This window comes from Mirounga leonina, unplaced genomic scaffold (assembly GCF_011800145.1).
Source record: "Mirounga leonina isolate KUSES-001 unplaced genomic scaffold, KU_Mleo_1.0 Mir_91, whole genome shotgun sequence".
NCBI classification, from domain to species: domain Eukaryota; kingdom Metazoa; phylum Chordata; class Mammalia; order Carnivora; family Phocidae; genus Mirounga; species Mirounga leonina.
The window spans coordinates 372732-387581 of record NW_023270839.1 but is presented as its reverse complement, the minus strand read 5'-3'; the positions used below and the strand labels follow the sequence as shown (position 1 = coordinate 387581).

Below are 14850 nucleotides of genomic sequence, written 5' to 3'. Positions count from 1 at the left end.
TATTTGGAATTAACACTTGCCTTTCAGTGAATGTGGAAATATAATGTTAAGTGACCAACTGAATGTTTTACATTTAAAATAACATTAAATTTCTGATTTGGGACAGATTCTTACTTAGTATGAATTTAGTGCTGACACTTACGGTGCTGTTCTTCTGCAATGGCTACCAGTGCTTCCAAGACCTTTATGCCTTCTTGAAAGATCTGAAGTTCAGTAGTGTCTTCAGGCTTTCTCTTGTCTATTTCCTGTAGTTTTTCCACAATAGAGGATACTAAAGAGTAAATGTACGGGTAGGAAACAGCTGGATTTGGATACTGAAAAATGGAAAGTAGGAGCTGATAGGTCTTGATTTGTACCTAATTAGGTAAGAAACAAAAATAGTATAAACTGTAAATATACATTTATATTAACAAGCAGACTGTAATGTAAATTTGAAAAGGAAGTAAAAATTGTGAGTTAAAACCTTTTTTTAAAGAAAAGTCTCTAAAAAATGCATTTGAATTTTTTTCTAATTTACCTTTAATTGTGAAAAATCCAAGTGCTAACGGGTGTTAAAAGAGGGACAACAGGGGTGCCTGGGTGGCTCAGTCATTAAGCGTCCACCTTCGGCTCAGGTCATGATCCCAGGGTCCTGGGATCGAGCCCCGCGTCAGGCTCCCTGCTCAATGGGGAGCCTGCTTCTCCCTCTCCCACTCCCCCTGCTTGTGTTCCCTCTCTTGCTGTCTCTGTCAAATAAATAAAATCTTAAAAAAAAAAAAAAAAGGGACAACAGAGCAAAATGGAGTCACCTGGGCGAAGCCCATGTTACCAAACCCAGACTCAATACCTAACTTAATTACAGTTTCAACCTCTCCCAGGACTGGAATCTTAAACCAGTCAATCTGGAATTACATGGTCAGCACTAGTGAGGTAATCTGCCTGATAGACCCCAGCTATCCCCCTAAGGAAGGTAGCTTTGCCCGAAACAATGCACCCTTTGTTAGTAACTTCCTTGTCCTTCCTCTGTCTATAAATCTTTGATTTTGTACAGCTCTTCAGAGCTCTTTTCTATTTGGTATATGGGATGCTGCCCAATTCATGAATCGTTGAATAAAGCCAGTAAGATCTTTAAAATTTACTCAGTTGAATTTTGTTCCTTGACAGATTTGGTGGCAGTGATGGGATCTGAAGGAAACTTCTGAAGGCTTTGGCAGTTAAAGGAGAAACACAGATGTGGACTGGTGGTTCCATCGGCAGTTCGCCATTTGTTTGGAATCCCAGTCTACAGTCCCTATTTGTTGGGGTCTGTTGGTTCAGTTCTTTCCCCAGCCCCCACATCCACATTGGGATTTGCTGGTGTTTTATACAAGGCCTTCTACTGGCCAGTCTGCAGTAACATCTCTTTGGTCACTCCTTGTATGTTGATGTGCACATGAAGTAAAGGCTAGTGCAGATGGAAATCCAGGAAGCCAAAAAGCTGCAAAATTGGTGGGCACTGGTAGAGTACATAAAAGCTGTTAAGAGTGCTTGTTACCTGACTCTAGGACTCCTATCTAGGATAAATGGGTCACAGAATGTGTTAGATTGACACAGATTACCTACCAACCTCAAGAAAATGTCTATGCAATGAAGTACACCGTAAAACCACCGTGCAATCCCCAACCCAGCAGCACATCCCTCTTAGGGATTAGTTTGGCTCTGAGAGACCCAAATATTTAAAGAAATGGGATCCTTAAATTCCAAAAACTTGAGCACCCCACCTTCTGGCACACCTGTTTATTTTATGTCTACGAACTATATAGTCTCTGTAGCTATAAAGACCTATAAGAATGGCAAAATCTTACTAAAGGCAACCTAGAATTACAATGGCCATTAGGGAGAAAGTGCCAATCAAACAAGGTCAATTTTTTAATAAGTGCACTTAAAAGCAAGGGTTCTCAAATCAAACAAAGAGAATGGGATACCTATTTTAAATGTTATGCAGAAGCTTCCAAAAGGCTTTAAGATTCCTCAATAGCTTCACTGAAAGTTTCATTGCAAAAAGGGAATAAAAAATTAGACACAAATGGTATCTAAAACAATACCTCCTGCATTGCAGCCCTCTGGGGGCCCATCCTCAAAACACCGGCCCAGAAATTGGGATACTGGAAAAAAGACTGTTCTCAAAGGTTTTGTGCAAATCCTTCAACACCAATTCAAATGCTTCCATATCTACCTTGGAAGAAGGCCCCATAAGGGCCTCTCCCAGAACTGACAAGATTCTAAGGGAATTTCTGGTACATTGCTATTATTCTTTAAATAGACAAAGGAAACTAAAATTAAAATTAATGGAAAACATCACCAAATTCTGGTAGATACTGGAGCTACACTCTCTACATAAATCCCATTCAGGACTGCACATAGGATCCTGGGGAAACTGGCAGAAGCCAGCAAAGAATGATAATCCTTATGAGAGTCCACTCTCCCAGATCTCTGTCTGTAGTAACAAGTAGAGTGAGGAAAATAAAACATCTTTTGCATCCTCTTTGAGGATGCCTCGAGTTCAAGGGAACTCAAGTAACTATTCCCAAGGTAAGTCTATGGTCAAAAGTTGGCCAAATTAGAAGCTGATTTTCAGAACCTGATGGGAATGTTTTTGTTTGTTTTTGAGGATTCCTTCATTAAGCTAAAATGAAACTCTTACCTATTAAAATATTCCAAGACACACAACTCTAAATCGAAAACATAGTAATCTTTTGATTTCCATCTTAGTTGACAATCTCCCAGATATAAAGAAGCAAATTGAAGATAATGTAAACCAATTCTTCGAGGAATTAAAACCAACTGTCCTGGGGTGCCTGGGTGGCTCAGTTGTTAAGCATCTGCCTTTGGCTCAGGTCATGATCCCAGGGTCCTGGGATCGAGTCCCGCACCAGGCTCCCTGCTCATCGGGAAGCCTGCTTCTACCTCTCCCACTCCCCCTGCTTGTGTTCCCTCTAGCAACTATCCTTATTTTACAGATCTTTGCAAAAACAGAAATGAGGCTCCAGAAACAATTCAAAATCCACCTATCCTTTTTACCAATCCTAAAAGCTTCCCTTTTTATCTCAAAAGGCTTGTAAGTATTGTTAAAAATCCAGGCCAAAGGGAACAAAAGTCCTTTCTGGAGGAACTTGCATTCTTTCCTGTGCCTTTGAGATGGAAATGTTTTACCAAGTATTCTCTGGGAACTGTTATCTAGATTATTCTTAATTCCTAAGACTGAAGACAAAAAAAAGAAGAGGCTTTTTTTTTTTTTAAAGGGAGGGGTAGGGGCCCCTGGGTGGCTCAGCAGGTTAAGCCTCTGCCTTCCACTCAGGCCATGATCCTAGGGTCCTGGGATTGAGTCCTGCATAGGGCTCCCTGCTCAGTGGGGAGCCTGCTTCTCCCTCTGCCACTCCCACTGCTTGTGCTCTGTGACAAATAAATCAAAATAAAAAAAAAATAAAATAAAAGGAGGGGTGCTTGGGTGGTTCAGCCAGTTAAGCATCTGACTCGATCTCGCTCAAGTTTTATCTCAGGGTTGTGAGTTCAAGCCCCACACCGGGTTCCATGCTGGGAGTGGTGCCTACTTTAAGAAAAAAATGATCTACTATATGACAGATTATTACTCAGCCATAAAAAAAGAATGAAATCTTGCCATTTGACATGACATGGGTAGAGCTAGAGAGTATTATGCTCTGTGAGGTAAGTTAAAGACAGTACCATATGATTTTATTCATATATGGAATTTAAGAAACAAAACAAGCAAATGGGAAAAAAAGAAACAGGGAGGCAAACCAAGAAACAGACTCTTAACTATAAAGAACAAACCGATAGTTAACAGAGGGGAGGATGGGTGAAATAGATGAAGGGGATTCAAGAATACACTTGCTGGGCACCTGGGTGGCTCAGTCAGTTAAGCATCTGCCTTCGGCTCAGGTCATGATCCCAGGGTCCTGGGATTGAGCCCCGCATTGGGCTCCCTGCTTGGTGGGGAGTCTACTTCTCCCTCTCCCTCTGTCTGCCCCCTGCTCCTGCTCTCACTCTCTCTCTCAAATAAATAAATAAGATCTTTTTTTTTTTTTTAAAGATTTCATTTATTTATTAGAGAGAGAGAGAGAGATGGAGTGCATGAGAGGGGGTAAGGTCAGAGGGAGAGGTAGACTTCCCACTGAGGAAGGAGCCTGATGCGGGACTCAATCCTGAGACTCCAGGATCATGACCTGAGTTGAAGGCAGTCGCTTAATCAACTGAGCACCCAGGTGCCCCTAAATAAATAAGATCTTAAAAAAAAAAAAAAAGAATACACTTGTCATGATGAGCACTGAGTAATGTATAGAATTGCTACGTCACTATATTGTACATCTGAAGCTAATAGAACACTGTATGTTAACTGGAATTTAAATAAAAACTTTAGAAACACAATCTGGATCCAACTGCTTTTTTTTTTTTTTAGGATTTTATTTATTTGACAGAGAGAGAGAGCGCAAGTAGGCAGAGAGGCAGGCAAAGGGAGAGGGAGAAGCAGGCTTCCCACTGAGCAGGGAGCCCGATGCGGAACTCAATCCCAGGACCTGAGCTGAAGGCAGATGCTTAACCAACCGAGCCACCCATGCGCCCTGGATCCAACTGCTCTTTAATGAGCTAGTGAGGTTTCATCATCATACCTATCTCATGGCTCAAACTTTAAAATGAAAGCTCTTTGCTTGAGAACATCTAAGGAGTGACCAGGCAGGGCCATCACAAATGTCATGAATGTTCTCCAAGACCAGTGATTCCAAACACTTTGATGCCAAGACCCCTGACTCGAGGGCATAAGTAACTTATGGAAGATACCTGAGCACTCAATCCTTGTTTGACCAGTTCCTGGATGTGTCAGAGGACACATACAACAAACCACCATCCTCAATAAAATTCCTGATCCCTTAACAAGGATGAGACTCACGCTCCTTTTCCTTTCTTTCTTCTTTTTTAAAAAGATTTTATTTATGTATTTCAGAGAGAGAGAGCAAGAGAGAGCACGAGTGGGGGGGAGGGGCAGAGAGAGAAGCAGACCTGAGCCAAAGGCAGACGCCCAACTGACTAAGCCACCCAGGTGCCCCTCCTTTTCCTTTCTGAGTCTCCCAGATGCTCTGTGTATCTGCTCTACGTCTTCAATAATTCTGCTCGCTTTTCCTTTTGGCTTGCGTTTGATTTTCATCCTGCGAAAAGCCAACGACCCTTTGGTGGGTCCTCAGACCTGGTCTGCCTGCATCTGTATGTTTACTTAAAAATAGTTTCCAAAAATCTTTTTGGTAACTTGAAACCTTAAAATTATACTGAGATAAGTTGAAAGGTGGATATTCATTCAATATCTGGATCATTTCCAAATAAAACAAAAAGCTGAAACATTAATTACTCAACATAGGTTTATCTATTTTTGGTTTATTACTAAGAAACTTAAGATAGTTGGTTCTGTTAGTAAACATGTTTGGTTCCCTACCAAAAAATATACTGAGGAAAAATATGTTTTTAGAAATTACAAAATGTATTCATAAATTTGTCAATCTCAAGAATGTTGGTTTAACAGTTCACAGTTTTCCATTAGAAATTAAGGTTTCTGGGGCACCTGGGTGGTGCAGTCGGTTGAGGGTCTGACTCGGTTTCGGCTCAGTTCATGATCTCAGGGTTATGGGAATGAGTCCTGGGTGAGGCTCCACGCTTGGTGCACAGTCTGCATGAGACTCTTTCTCCGTCTGCCCCTCTCCCCCCACCACACGCTCGCTCTCTCTAAAATAAATAAATAAGGGGTGCGTGGGTGGCTCAGTTGGTTAAGTGTCTGCCTTTGGCTCAGGTTGTGATCCCAGGGTCCTGGGACTGAGCCCTGTGTGGGGCTCCTTGCTCAACGGGGTGTCTGCTTGTCCCTTGCCTTCTGCCCCCACCCCCCTGTTCATGCTCTGCCTCTCAAATAAGATCTTAAAAGTAAATAAATAAATCTTAAAAAAAAGAAATTAAGGTTTCTAAGGGTTAAAAATTTTCATGTATGTAATGAAACTACTAGAAGTATTTGTCAGCAAGCCCTCTAGCTCAACAGTAGGCCCCAATAGTTAAGACCAGAAATAGACAAGACTGCTTAACTCATGCCCTATCTGAAAACCACTGTTGTTCTTATACTTTCTTGAGGCATTGACGGAAGACGTTTTGCAATGACCTGAACATTCCAACTACCAGGCCAAAAAAGCCCTGATAGCAACGGAATGCCTAGAAGACCACATCCTATACCGTTCCCTGCCCATGATCATTTGCTGAACACACTTCTCATGATCAGTGCTGCCTGCTCTTGCATGAATCCCCCGAACCTCTCCCTATCAAACTCTAGGTGTTCATTTGCTGGCAGAGAGGTCAGTTGTTAAGGCTTGAGCCACCTCCCCTGGCTGCTGGCCCCCCAAATAAAGCTCTCCAGTTCTCTTTTCCAAACCCTTGTCTCTTGAGTGATTGGCTTCTCCTGCGATTAGTTTATCTGAGTTTGTTTGGTAACAGTGGTGGCAAACCCAGCCAGGAGCTATGCATTTGATTTGTCTAGCCCCCTTGGGATTCCTAGGGATGGAGCAGTTGGCCTCAGCAGCGTGTCAGGGCTTAACCACTTGTTTCCTGAGTTAGCGGCTGTGATCCATCGATCGATAATAGAATCATCTCTGTATCCTAAGAAAGTAGAATGTATGTTTTCAGTTAAGAGAAAGAATGAGGGATGCAGATGATGCAATTTTGCTGCCGGAAAAGAAAGTAATTTTGTCCTAAAGTGAGGCTGGTTATTTCAGGATGGGAAAGGGGAAAGACAGAGGACAAGATCCAAAAGTACAAAAGAAAGTTGTAGAAAGTTTGTGGAAAGGGATTTTGGGAAAGGAATTTTATTCATGGTCAAGCTGCCTAAGATTAGAATAAATTCATTTAAAAGTAAAAAAAGAAAACGAACTTTTTTTTTTTAAAGATTTATTTATTTGACAGAGAGAGACACAGCGAGAGAGGGAACACAAGCAGGGGGAGTGGGAGAGGGAGAAGCAGACTTCCTGCTGAGCAGGGATCCCGATGCGGGGCTCGATCCCAGGACCCTATGACCATGACCTGAGCCAAAGGCAGACGCTTAATGACTGAGCCACCCAGGCGCCCCAAGAAAATGAACTTTAATATCATAAATACACTGGTACAAAATTAGAATTTGGCTTTCTCTCTGTTAAATGGACAAAGTTTTCTTGGATTATTGGTCTGCTCCTGATAAAAGATTATAAAAGGTTTTTCTTTGCCTTATTAAAATAATCTACCAGAAAATAAAGATTCTGCATTTTATCAAAATAATTTCCCATGTTTCATGTTGTCTTTATCAAGTCTTTGATTACTAAGGAAAGCTGAATGTTCTCTATTAAAAGAACTAAGTTTTGTTTTTTAAACTATGTAACTTTCTGTATTACCCATGAAATCTTTACTACTACTATTTGATGAAATGTTTTAAAACCTTTTGATATTATTGACAGATTTCCCCCGAATCTAATTGTTAATTAAGTCTTTCTGACCAACTCATTCTTCAGTGCATAAAGGGAACAGGATGTTAATTTAGCAAATGAAGGGGTCATAAAGGAATGAGATTAACTTGTGTGTACAGTTTTCAGGATGGGTCCCATTATTTCATATCATATTCTCAAAGGCATGTAAAGTCTCTTTTTTAGGAAATCCACTATAATAAGCTACAAAGTATCTTATTAAGGGGCGCCTGGGTGGTTCAGTCAGTTGAGTGTCCAACTCTTGATTTTGGCTCAGATCATGATCTCAGGGTCATAAGACTGAGCCCCACATCAGGCTCCAAGCTCAATGCGGAGTCTGCTTCTCCCTCTCCCTCCCCCGCTTGCATGCAGGCTCTTTCTAAAATAAATGAATACAATCTTTAAAAAAACAAAAACAAAGTATCTTACTTAATGTCCCTTGTAAGTTCTAGACATATATCAATTTTAAGATGTCCCTATTTCAAATTAAGTTTTTTTGTTTGTTTGTTTGTTTTTTGTTTCTTAAACATTTCCTTTATCTTTCTCCAGCTATGCTCTATCCTTGGGGCCAAAGAGTAAGACCATTATTATTTGGCTTTGTCACCCTAAGAATACAAATTGCTCTAAACCTAAAAATAAAAAATTTAGTGTGGTCCTTCTTGTTGAAGCCAATAAAATCACAAAGAAAAATTTTAGAAAAGCCTAAACATATTCCTATTACAAACATCTCTCTACTAAAGACACTTACCACAGGATCTTTTATCTCAAGAGTAGCCTTAAATTTCTCAATACAGCGCTTCTGAAGGCATGGGATGGTAGTAACTTCTGGACTGGTAGATAAAATAAATACTGTGACAGCAGTAAGGAGACTGATTTCATCAAGTTCTTGATGTGTTCCATCTACTAAAGAGAAACGGTCTATGAGAAACATCCCAAGATTGCCGTATTTATTGTTTTATGTATCTGTGTGAAGATGCCTCTAGTTTGATAGCAACAATTTCTGTGTACACAACAGTCACAGACAATAAACACTAATGGACTGATTTTAAGAATCCTGGCAAATGTTGTAGGTTTTAAAATGTACACTGTAAGTAATTCTACAACCAAAAATTACCAAAGTAATTATATTCTTTACAGATAGACATCAGTAAATATGTATGTATATTTACTAGGAATATACATTTCCTAGTTGTGTGACCTTGGACATTGAACCTCATTTTTAGTTTTCTCATTTATAAAATGAAAATATTAACAGTACTTGCATTTATAAAGTTATGAGGATTAAATGAGTTATTCATGTAAGGCATTTGAATAGCATGTTGCACATATGGTCAACACATGTTAGCTATTATAGTATCATTTTTGTTGTGGAACAAATTAGAAATGCATGTACAACTGATTTTTCTAAGATTATGGTATTCATATTTTGACAATACAAGTGTCAAGTGAAAATACCACTTTTTAACAGTACAAAAAACCTGAAAATACCGCATGGGCCACAATCATTTGAAGGAATTTTCTTTTTTTTTTAAAGATTTTTTTTTATTTATTTATTTGAGACAGAGAGAATGAGAGAGAGAGCACATGAGAGGGGGGAGGGTCAGAGGCAGAAGCAGGCTCCCTGCCGAGCAGGGAGCCCGACGCGGGACTCGATCCAGGGACTCCAGGATCATGACCCGAGCCGAAGGCAGTCGCTTAACCAACTGATCCACCCAGGCGCCCTTGAAGGAATTTTCTATTAGATATAATTTTCCTTCATTTCCTCCCATATTTACCTTCATAATCTCATTCAATAATTTTAATGAACCTGCTGTGAAAACTCAATTTTATTTGAAAAGAAAAAGGGGTGACAAATTTGACTCATGAAACTATGTAAGAATGGATTACTACTTATGAAGAAATGATATAGAGGGATCGAGATAATAGCTTTGCTACATTCATTCAACAAATATTTAAGAAACAGCACTCTTTCTGGCACTGAGAATATAAGTTACAGAAGATATACTGTACACCAGGAAGTAAATAAAGAATTTAATTTCAGTTAGTCACAAGATCTATGAATATAAAAAATACATTAAAAGATCAAAGTTGGGGCTCCTGGCTGGCTCAGCTGGTAGAGCATGTGACACTTGATATCAGGGTCGTGATTTCGAGCCCCATGTTGGGTGCAGAGATTCTTAAATAATAAACTTTTTTTAAGTAGGATCCATACCCAGCATTGGAGCCCAATGTGGGAACTGAACTCACAACCTTGAGATCAACACCTGAGCTAAGAGATCAAGAGTCAGACACCTAAGTGACTAAGCCACCCAGGTACCCCAAATAAGTAAATGAAGTTTAAAAAAAAAAAAGAAAAGAAAAGAAAGCAACCCAGGAGTTGCTACACTGGGTGGTCAGAGAAAGCGTTGAGATTAGTATCTTAACTGAGGCTTGAGAGATAATAATGAAACAATAACAGTAATGAAAGCAAAATATTATGGATGAGTGTGATTTTATAAAAATAATTTGAATAATTTTAAAGTAAAAGGTACATGGGTCAACATTTAACATGATGACAGCATTATTATAAGTACTTTATATATGTATTAAATATTTTATCCACATAACAGCACCATGAGATGGGTACTCTTATTTCTTCCATTTTATGGATGAGGAACAGAAATTTAGTCATTTGCCCAAGTCACACAATTAGTAAGGCAGATAGTTTGATTCCAGAGAGCATACTGTTGTTTTTTTTTTAAAAGATTTTATTTATTTATTTGAGAGAGAGAGAATGAGAGACAGAGAGCATGAGAAGGAGGAAGGTCAGAGGGAGAAGCAGACTCCCTGCCGAGCAGGGAGCCCGATGCGGGACTCGATCCCGGGACTCCAGGATCATGACCTGAGCCGAAGGCAGTCGCTTAACCAACTGAGCCACCCAGGCGCCCCCAGAGAGCATACTGTTAATCATGATGCTATATTGCTTCCCAAACAGTTGTTATTTTCAGTCATTCATGACAACTTGAAACTGCAACATAGTCAGCTAGTCTGTTTAGTAAAAATGTCTTTTTATTTTCAGTAGGATAAAGCTCTCCTGGGTTCCTCTTCCCCATTTCTTCTAAAATTCCCTCTTCCCCATACCCCTCCCTAAACTCCCTTTTTCCTATCCTCTTTTACCTAGCATAAGTGCAAGATTCCCTTAGCATTAGCCCCACGGAGAGGCCTCTGTGGTGAGGAAGCAAGAGACTGAAGACTTTCTCCAACAGCCATGAGTGAGTCATCTTGGAAATGGATCTTCTAGCTGCAGCCCTGGCCAACATCTTAACAGTAACCTCATGAGTGAGAACCACCCACGGATGGTGCTCCATATTTCTGACCCATCAACTATCAGATAATAATTGCTTGTTGTTTTAAATCGCTAAGATTTCAGGCAATCTGTTACACAGAAAATGGTTTCCCTGTGATCATCAGCTCCTGCTTAATTTCTCTCAGTAGCTAGTCTAAATCCTCACTGTCCTAACCTCATTCTCTGATAAACAAAAAACGTATTTGTGGTGTGTGATGGAAGAGGCAAGCTCTTTGTAACTCTCATCATAAAAACTTACACTTATTACTTCCCATCTCTACCTCCTTTTCTTCCCTCCCACTGGCAGAGGTTAATCCTTCTAAATGTACTATGAATTTTATTTCTTCCTGCTTAGAAGGGGACATTGCCTCCCTCCCTAATATTTCCAACTCCAATCTCATCTCTACCTTTTTTTCCCCATAAGCACAAACTCATGCTAGAGTCTTATCTTAAGAAAATTCCTTGCCCCTAGACTTTCCTTCAGCTTTCGTCTTGTCGACAGGAGTCTATCCTTACTTTCCTTACCTTCCATTTACACTGTTGACCAAGCTCTCACCATTAAAAAAACTCTTTTCTTTAAAGACTGTATTCTCTCCTGCATCTCCTCCATCTTGCTCCATAAACTCAATTTGGGTGATTTTATCCATCCCATAGGTTACACTGGTAACTCTCCAATACACACAGTCTAAAATCATCTCTAGCTCGGATTACTTGAACTCCAGACCTCTACATATTATGCTCCACTTGATTATCTGAAAGGCATTTCAAACTCAACTTATTACATTCCCCTGAAAATGTTCACTTTGGAATTTGTTAATGGCACTATGAGTGCTCAATGTACTCTTTCAATTCTTAAACCAAACTCTCAGTAAATTCTGTTAATATACATGCTTAAGATTTTATTTTTAACATTTTACTCTTTATCCTTACATTACTATCTTACCTCCAAGAATCTTGTTTTTTTTTTTCCTATAGCTGTCACAGTGATTCTTCAGAAATGCAAATCCTATCACTTTACTCCCCTTCTTAAAACCCTTTAGTGATTCCAAATGCATATTAAAAGCAGTCCAAATTACAAACCATGCAAACCTCCATAATCTGGCCCCATGTCCCATCCAACTTCATCTCTTTAATAATCACTGTTCATCACCCTCCTCCGCCTCTTCTTCTAACCCCACATCCTTTCATTATTCTACTTGCTGTCCCCAAATATACCGTATTATTTAGGTCTACAGCTGTGTAATCGAAATGTGCCTAGAACCCATTTCTATGATGTCCATGTGGAAAATGCTTTCTGATTCTATAAGAAATCGACTCTTCTGAGAAGCCTCTTGTGGTAGATATAGAGCTGTACCACTGAGATCCCCTTCATGGAGGAAGGTGCTACCCAGCTGTGGGAGTATGGTCAGCTTAGCTCCCTTAGGGTTGGCCTCAGCTAGAGTTGCCTTGACTGAGATCACATCCTTCCTGTGGTAGCCCACGTCTGAGGATAATAAAGTACAGGCCTAGGTGAGGCACTCATATGGGCAATCGGCAGAGCTCCCAATTGTTGGGGGCTTGCACTGGAGTCCGACTTCCTCTTCTGCCAATACTACTTTCCCCTACTCCCTTCACAGATGTTGTTCCTTAAACTCCATCTCAGCAAGAGCTTCCAGAGAACCCTACCTCTGCCTGATTCACTCAGAGTGGATTACTCTAATTTTTTAATCGGTCTTTTTGCTATATTTAGAAATGTGGTGATAAATAAGACATCACTGTTGCCTTCAAGGAGTACTTTATGATATTAATCATATAACAATTTATAGATACCAGACTCATCTTTAGGCACAAAGTAGGTGTTCAATAAATGCTGAATTCAATTGAAACCTATACACCATATGAAGGAGAATATGGTGAACTGTGACATTTATAAACAGAACAAGGCAGGGATAATCTATAATACGTCTAAGGACTTTTTACAATCACCATGACATTATGTTGAAAATGGAAACTATACAACAGTAATAAGAGAAAAACAAATTTTAATGGATACTGAACATAATACTGGCTATCATTTATTGATATATGCTTTCCATATGTTATGTTACTGCTCTAACAATTTCCTACAACACAATACCCTTATTTTGTTAATGAGAAAACTAAGGCTCAGAGAAGTTGAGTAACTTAGCTAGTCAGTTAGCTAGTAAGTGATGGAATGAGGATATAAACCCAACAATTTTATTTTAGATTTTTAATGCATAACTTATGCACTTTTTTACATACTGTGTGCATTAAAAGGTTCTGTCAGCTAGTTATGGATCATACTATATTCGTAAACTAATATTATAATTGAAGGTCTCTCACTGTTAACTTAATATACATATATACTTAATATACATATATAATGCCAGTCATTTAACTGTAATAAAGAGTAAAGATACTAAAATGAGAACATATATGTTTCTATCTACTTTATATATATTCTCTGAACACATATGCAGTGAATATGGGCCCCACTAGGTGAGAATGCCAAATACGATCAATTAAACAGCTTATTCTCAAAAAAATGTTCCTCTTGCTTTTTAGAACAAACTAAACAATTGCTTCCAAGCAGCCTTAATTACCTGGATCCCAACAGTCAAGTATTGTTGTTAAAGCACTACGGAGGAGGTCAGTCCAAGCAGTGTGACTCTTTTCTGCTCTGGCCATGGGAGAAGACAATATTCCTTTCAGAGCCTGTAGGGAAGCTGCAACAGTTGAAGATAACTGGCCCCCAGGTAACTTCACAGCAGTTTCTCTGAGGACCCCAATTGTAAGGTACAATATAGTAGGGAGAATTGATATGCTTCCTGTAAGACACATTTTTAAAAACACTTTATGTTTCGGTCTATACATATAGTTCCTAAAAAGAAATCATCGATGAGTAAGACAATGTCAAAAATTTCTAGCTTTTAAGACATTTTTCATAAAGGATTATAACTATTAATATAATTTAGATAGCGTTAAGATTTTTAAGACTGCATTAAATTTTGGTTATAACTGAAAATGTTATTTAAATTGTGTCACAGTATTTTTTGTATCTTTTGCTGTCTTATTTTATTTGGTAGTTGACAAATGGTCAATTTATTTTTATTTATTTTTTAGTGTGATAAAATATAGACAACACAAAATTTATAATTTTAACCATTTGAAAGTGTACAATTCAGTGGCATTAAGCACATTCACAATGCTGTACAACCATTACTACTATCTACTTGAATTTATTTTATATCAAACTTTTTTCTAAGGAATTTGTAGCAATCCACTCAGTATAAATTATTAAAAATTTCATAGCCACGGGGCGCCTGGGTGGCTCAGTTGGTTAAGCGACTGCCTTCGGCTCAGGTCATGATCCTGGAGTCCCGGGATCGAGTCCCGCATTGGGCTCCCTGCTCAGCAGGGAGTCTGCTTCTCCCTCTGACCCTCACCCCTCTCATGTGCTCTCTGTCTCTCATTCTCTCTGTCTCAAATAAATAAATAAAATCTTTAAAAAAAAAAAAATTTCATAGCCACTAAGGAGTTGAAAAGTCAGTTATGTTTAAAATGAGAGACTAAAACTAAAATGGTAAATTTAATGCTCCCAGAGGCTACTCAGCAAAACTCTCATGGTGTATTTTTGTCCCAAATCTTCTGCTAGTCACTTTTTCTGCCATACTTGCTGCAAGGCAGTATGTGAGAATAAGGAATATAGGTTTTAATTCAAATCAAAGCTGAAAATCATGTTAAAAGATAGCACAAGACATGTTTGGTCAAGACATGTTTAAGCAAAAATATGCTTATCAAGTAAGAATCTATTAAGTATGGAGTATCTATTATGTACTAAACTTCCTAAAGAATACAGTATTTCATTGGAAACAAGACATATTTGCTTGTATATATGTTTATATTTTTGATATGTAATAACAAATTACAGATAATGCCTCTATATGATGCATAAAACCTATTTACATATAGAAGCAACATTACACGCACAGATATATGCATGCACACATGAAAGAACTTTTTTTTTTTTAA

The 14850-nt window shown here is 38.9% G+C and overlaps 1 protein-coding gene and 1 long non-coding RNA gene across 19 annotated transcripts in view; one reads left to right on the top strand and one right to left on the bottom strand.

The window, feature by feature from the left end:
• Positions 1-14850, bottom strand: part of HEATR5A (HEAT repeat containing 5A) — a 111671-nt gene that overhangs the window by 634 nt on the left and 96187 nt on the right. For 8 of the 11 annotated variants that reach the window (XM_034993822.1, XM_034993818.1, XM_034993827.1 and 5 more), the window contains 3 exons: positions 13422-13646; positions 8242-8396; positions 143-356 (listed from right to left, as the gene is read on the bottom strand). In XM_034993822.1, the coding sequence (XP_034849713.1) occupies positions 143-356; positions 8242-8396; positions 13422-13646 (594 nt within the window). The remainder of the gene's footprint in view (positions 1-142; positions 357-8241; positions 8397-13421; positions 13647-14850) is intronic. The other 3 variants (XM_034993821.1, XM_034993828.1, XR_004677255.1) reach the window with 2 other exon arrangements.
• The window catches only part of LOC118003078, a 78501-nt gene that overhangs the window by 62254 nt on the left and 1397 nt on the right, over positions 1-14850 (top strand). For 7 of the 8 annotated variants that reach the window (XR_004677257.1, XR_004677258.1, XR_004677256.1 and 4 more), the window contains one exon: positions 13384-13574. This is a non-coding gene — a long non-coding RNA (uncharacterized LOC118003078). Of the gene's footprint in view, positions 1-10653; positions 10745-13383; positions 13575-14850 lie in introns of all 8 variants that reach the window. The other variant, XR_004677259.1, reaches the window with a different exon arrangement.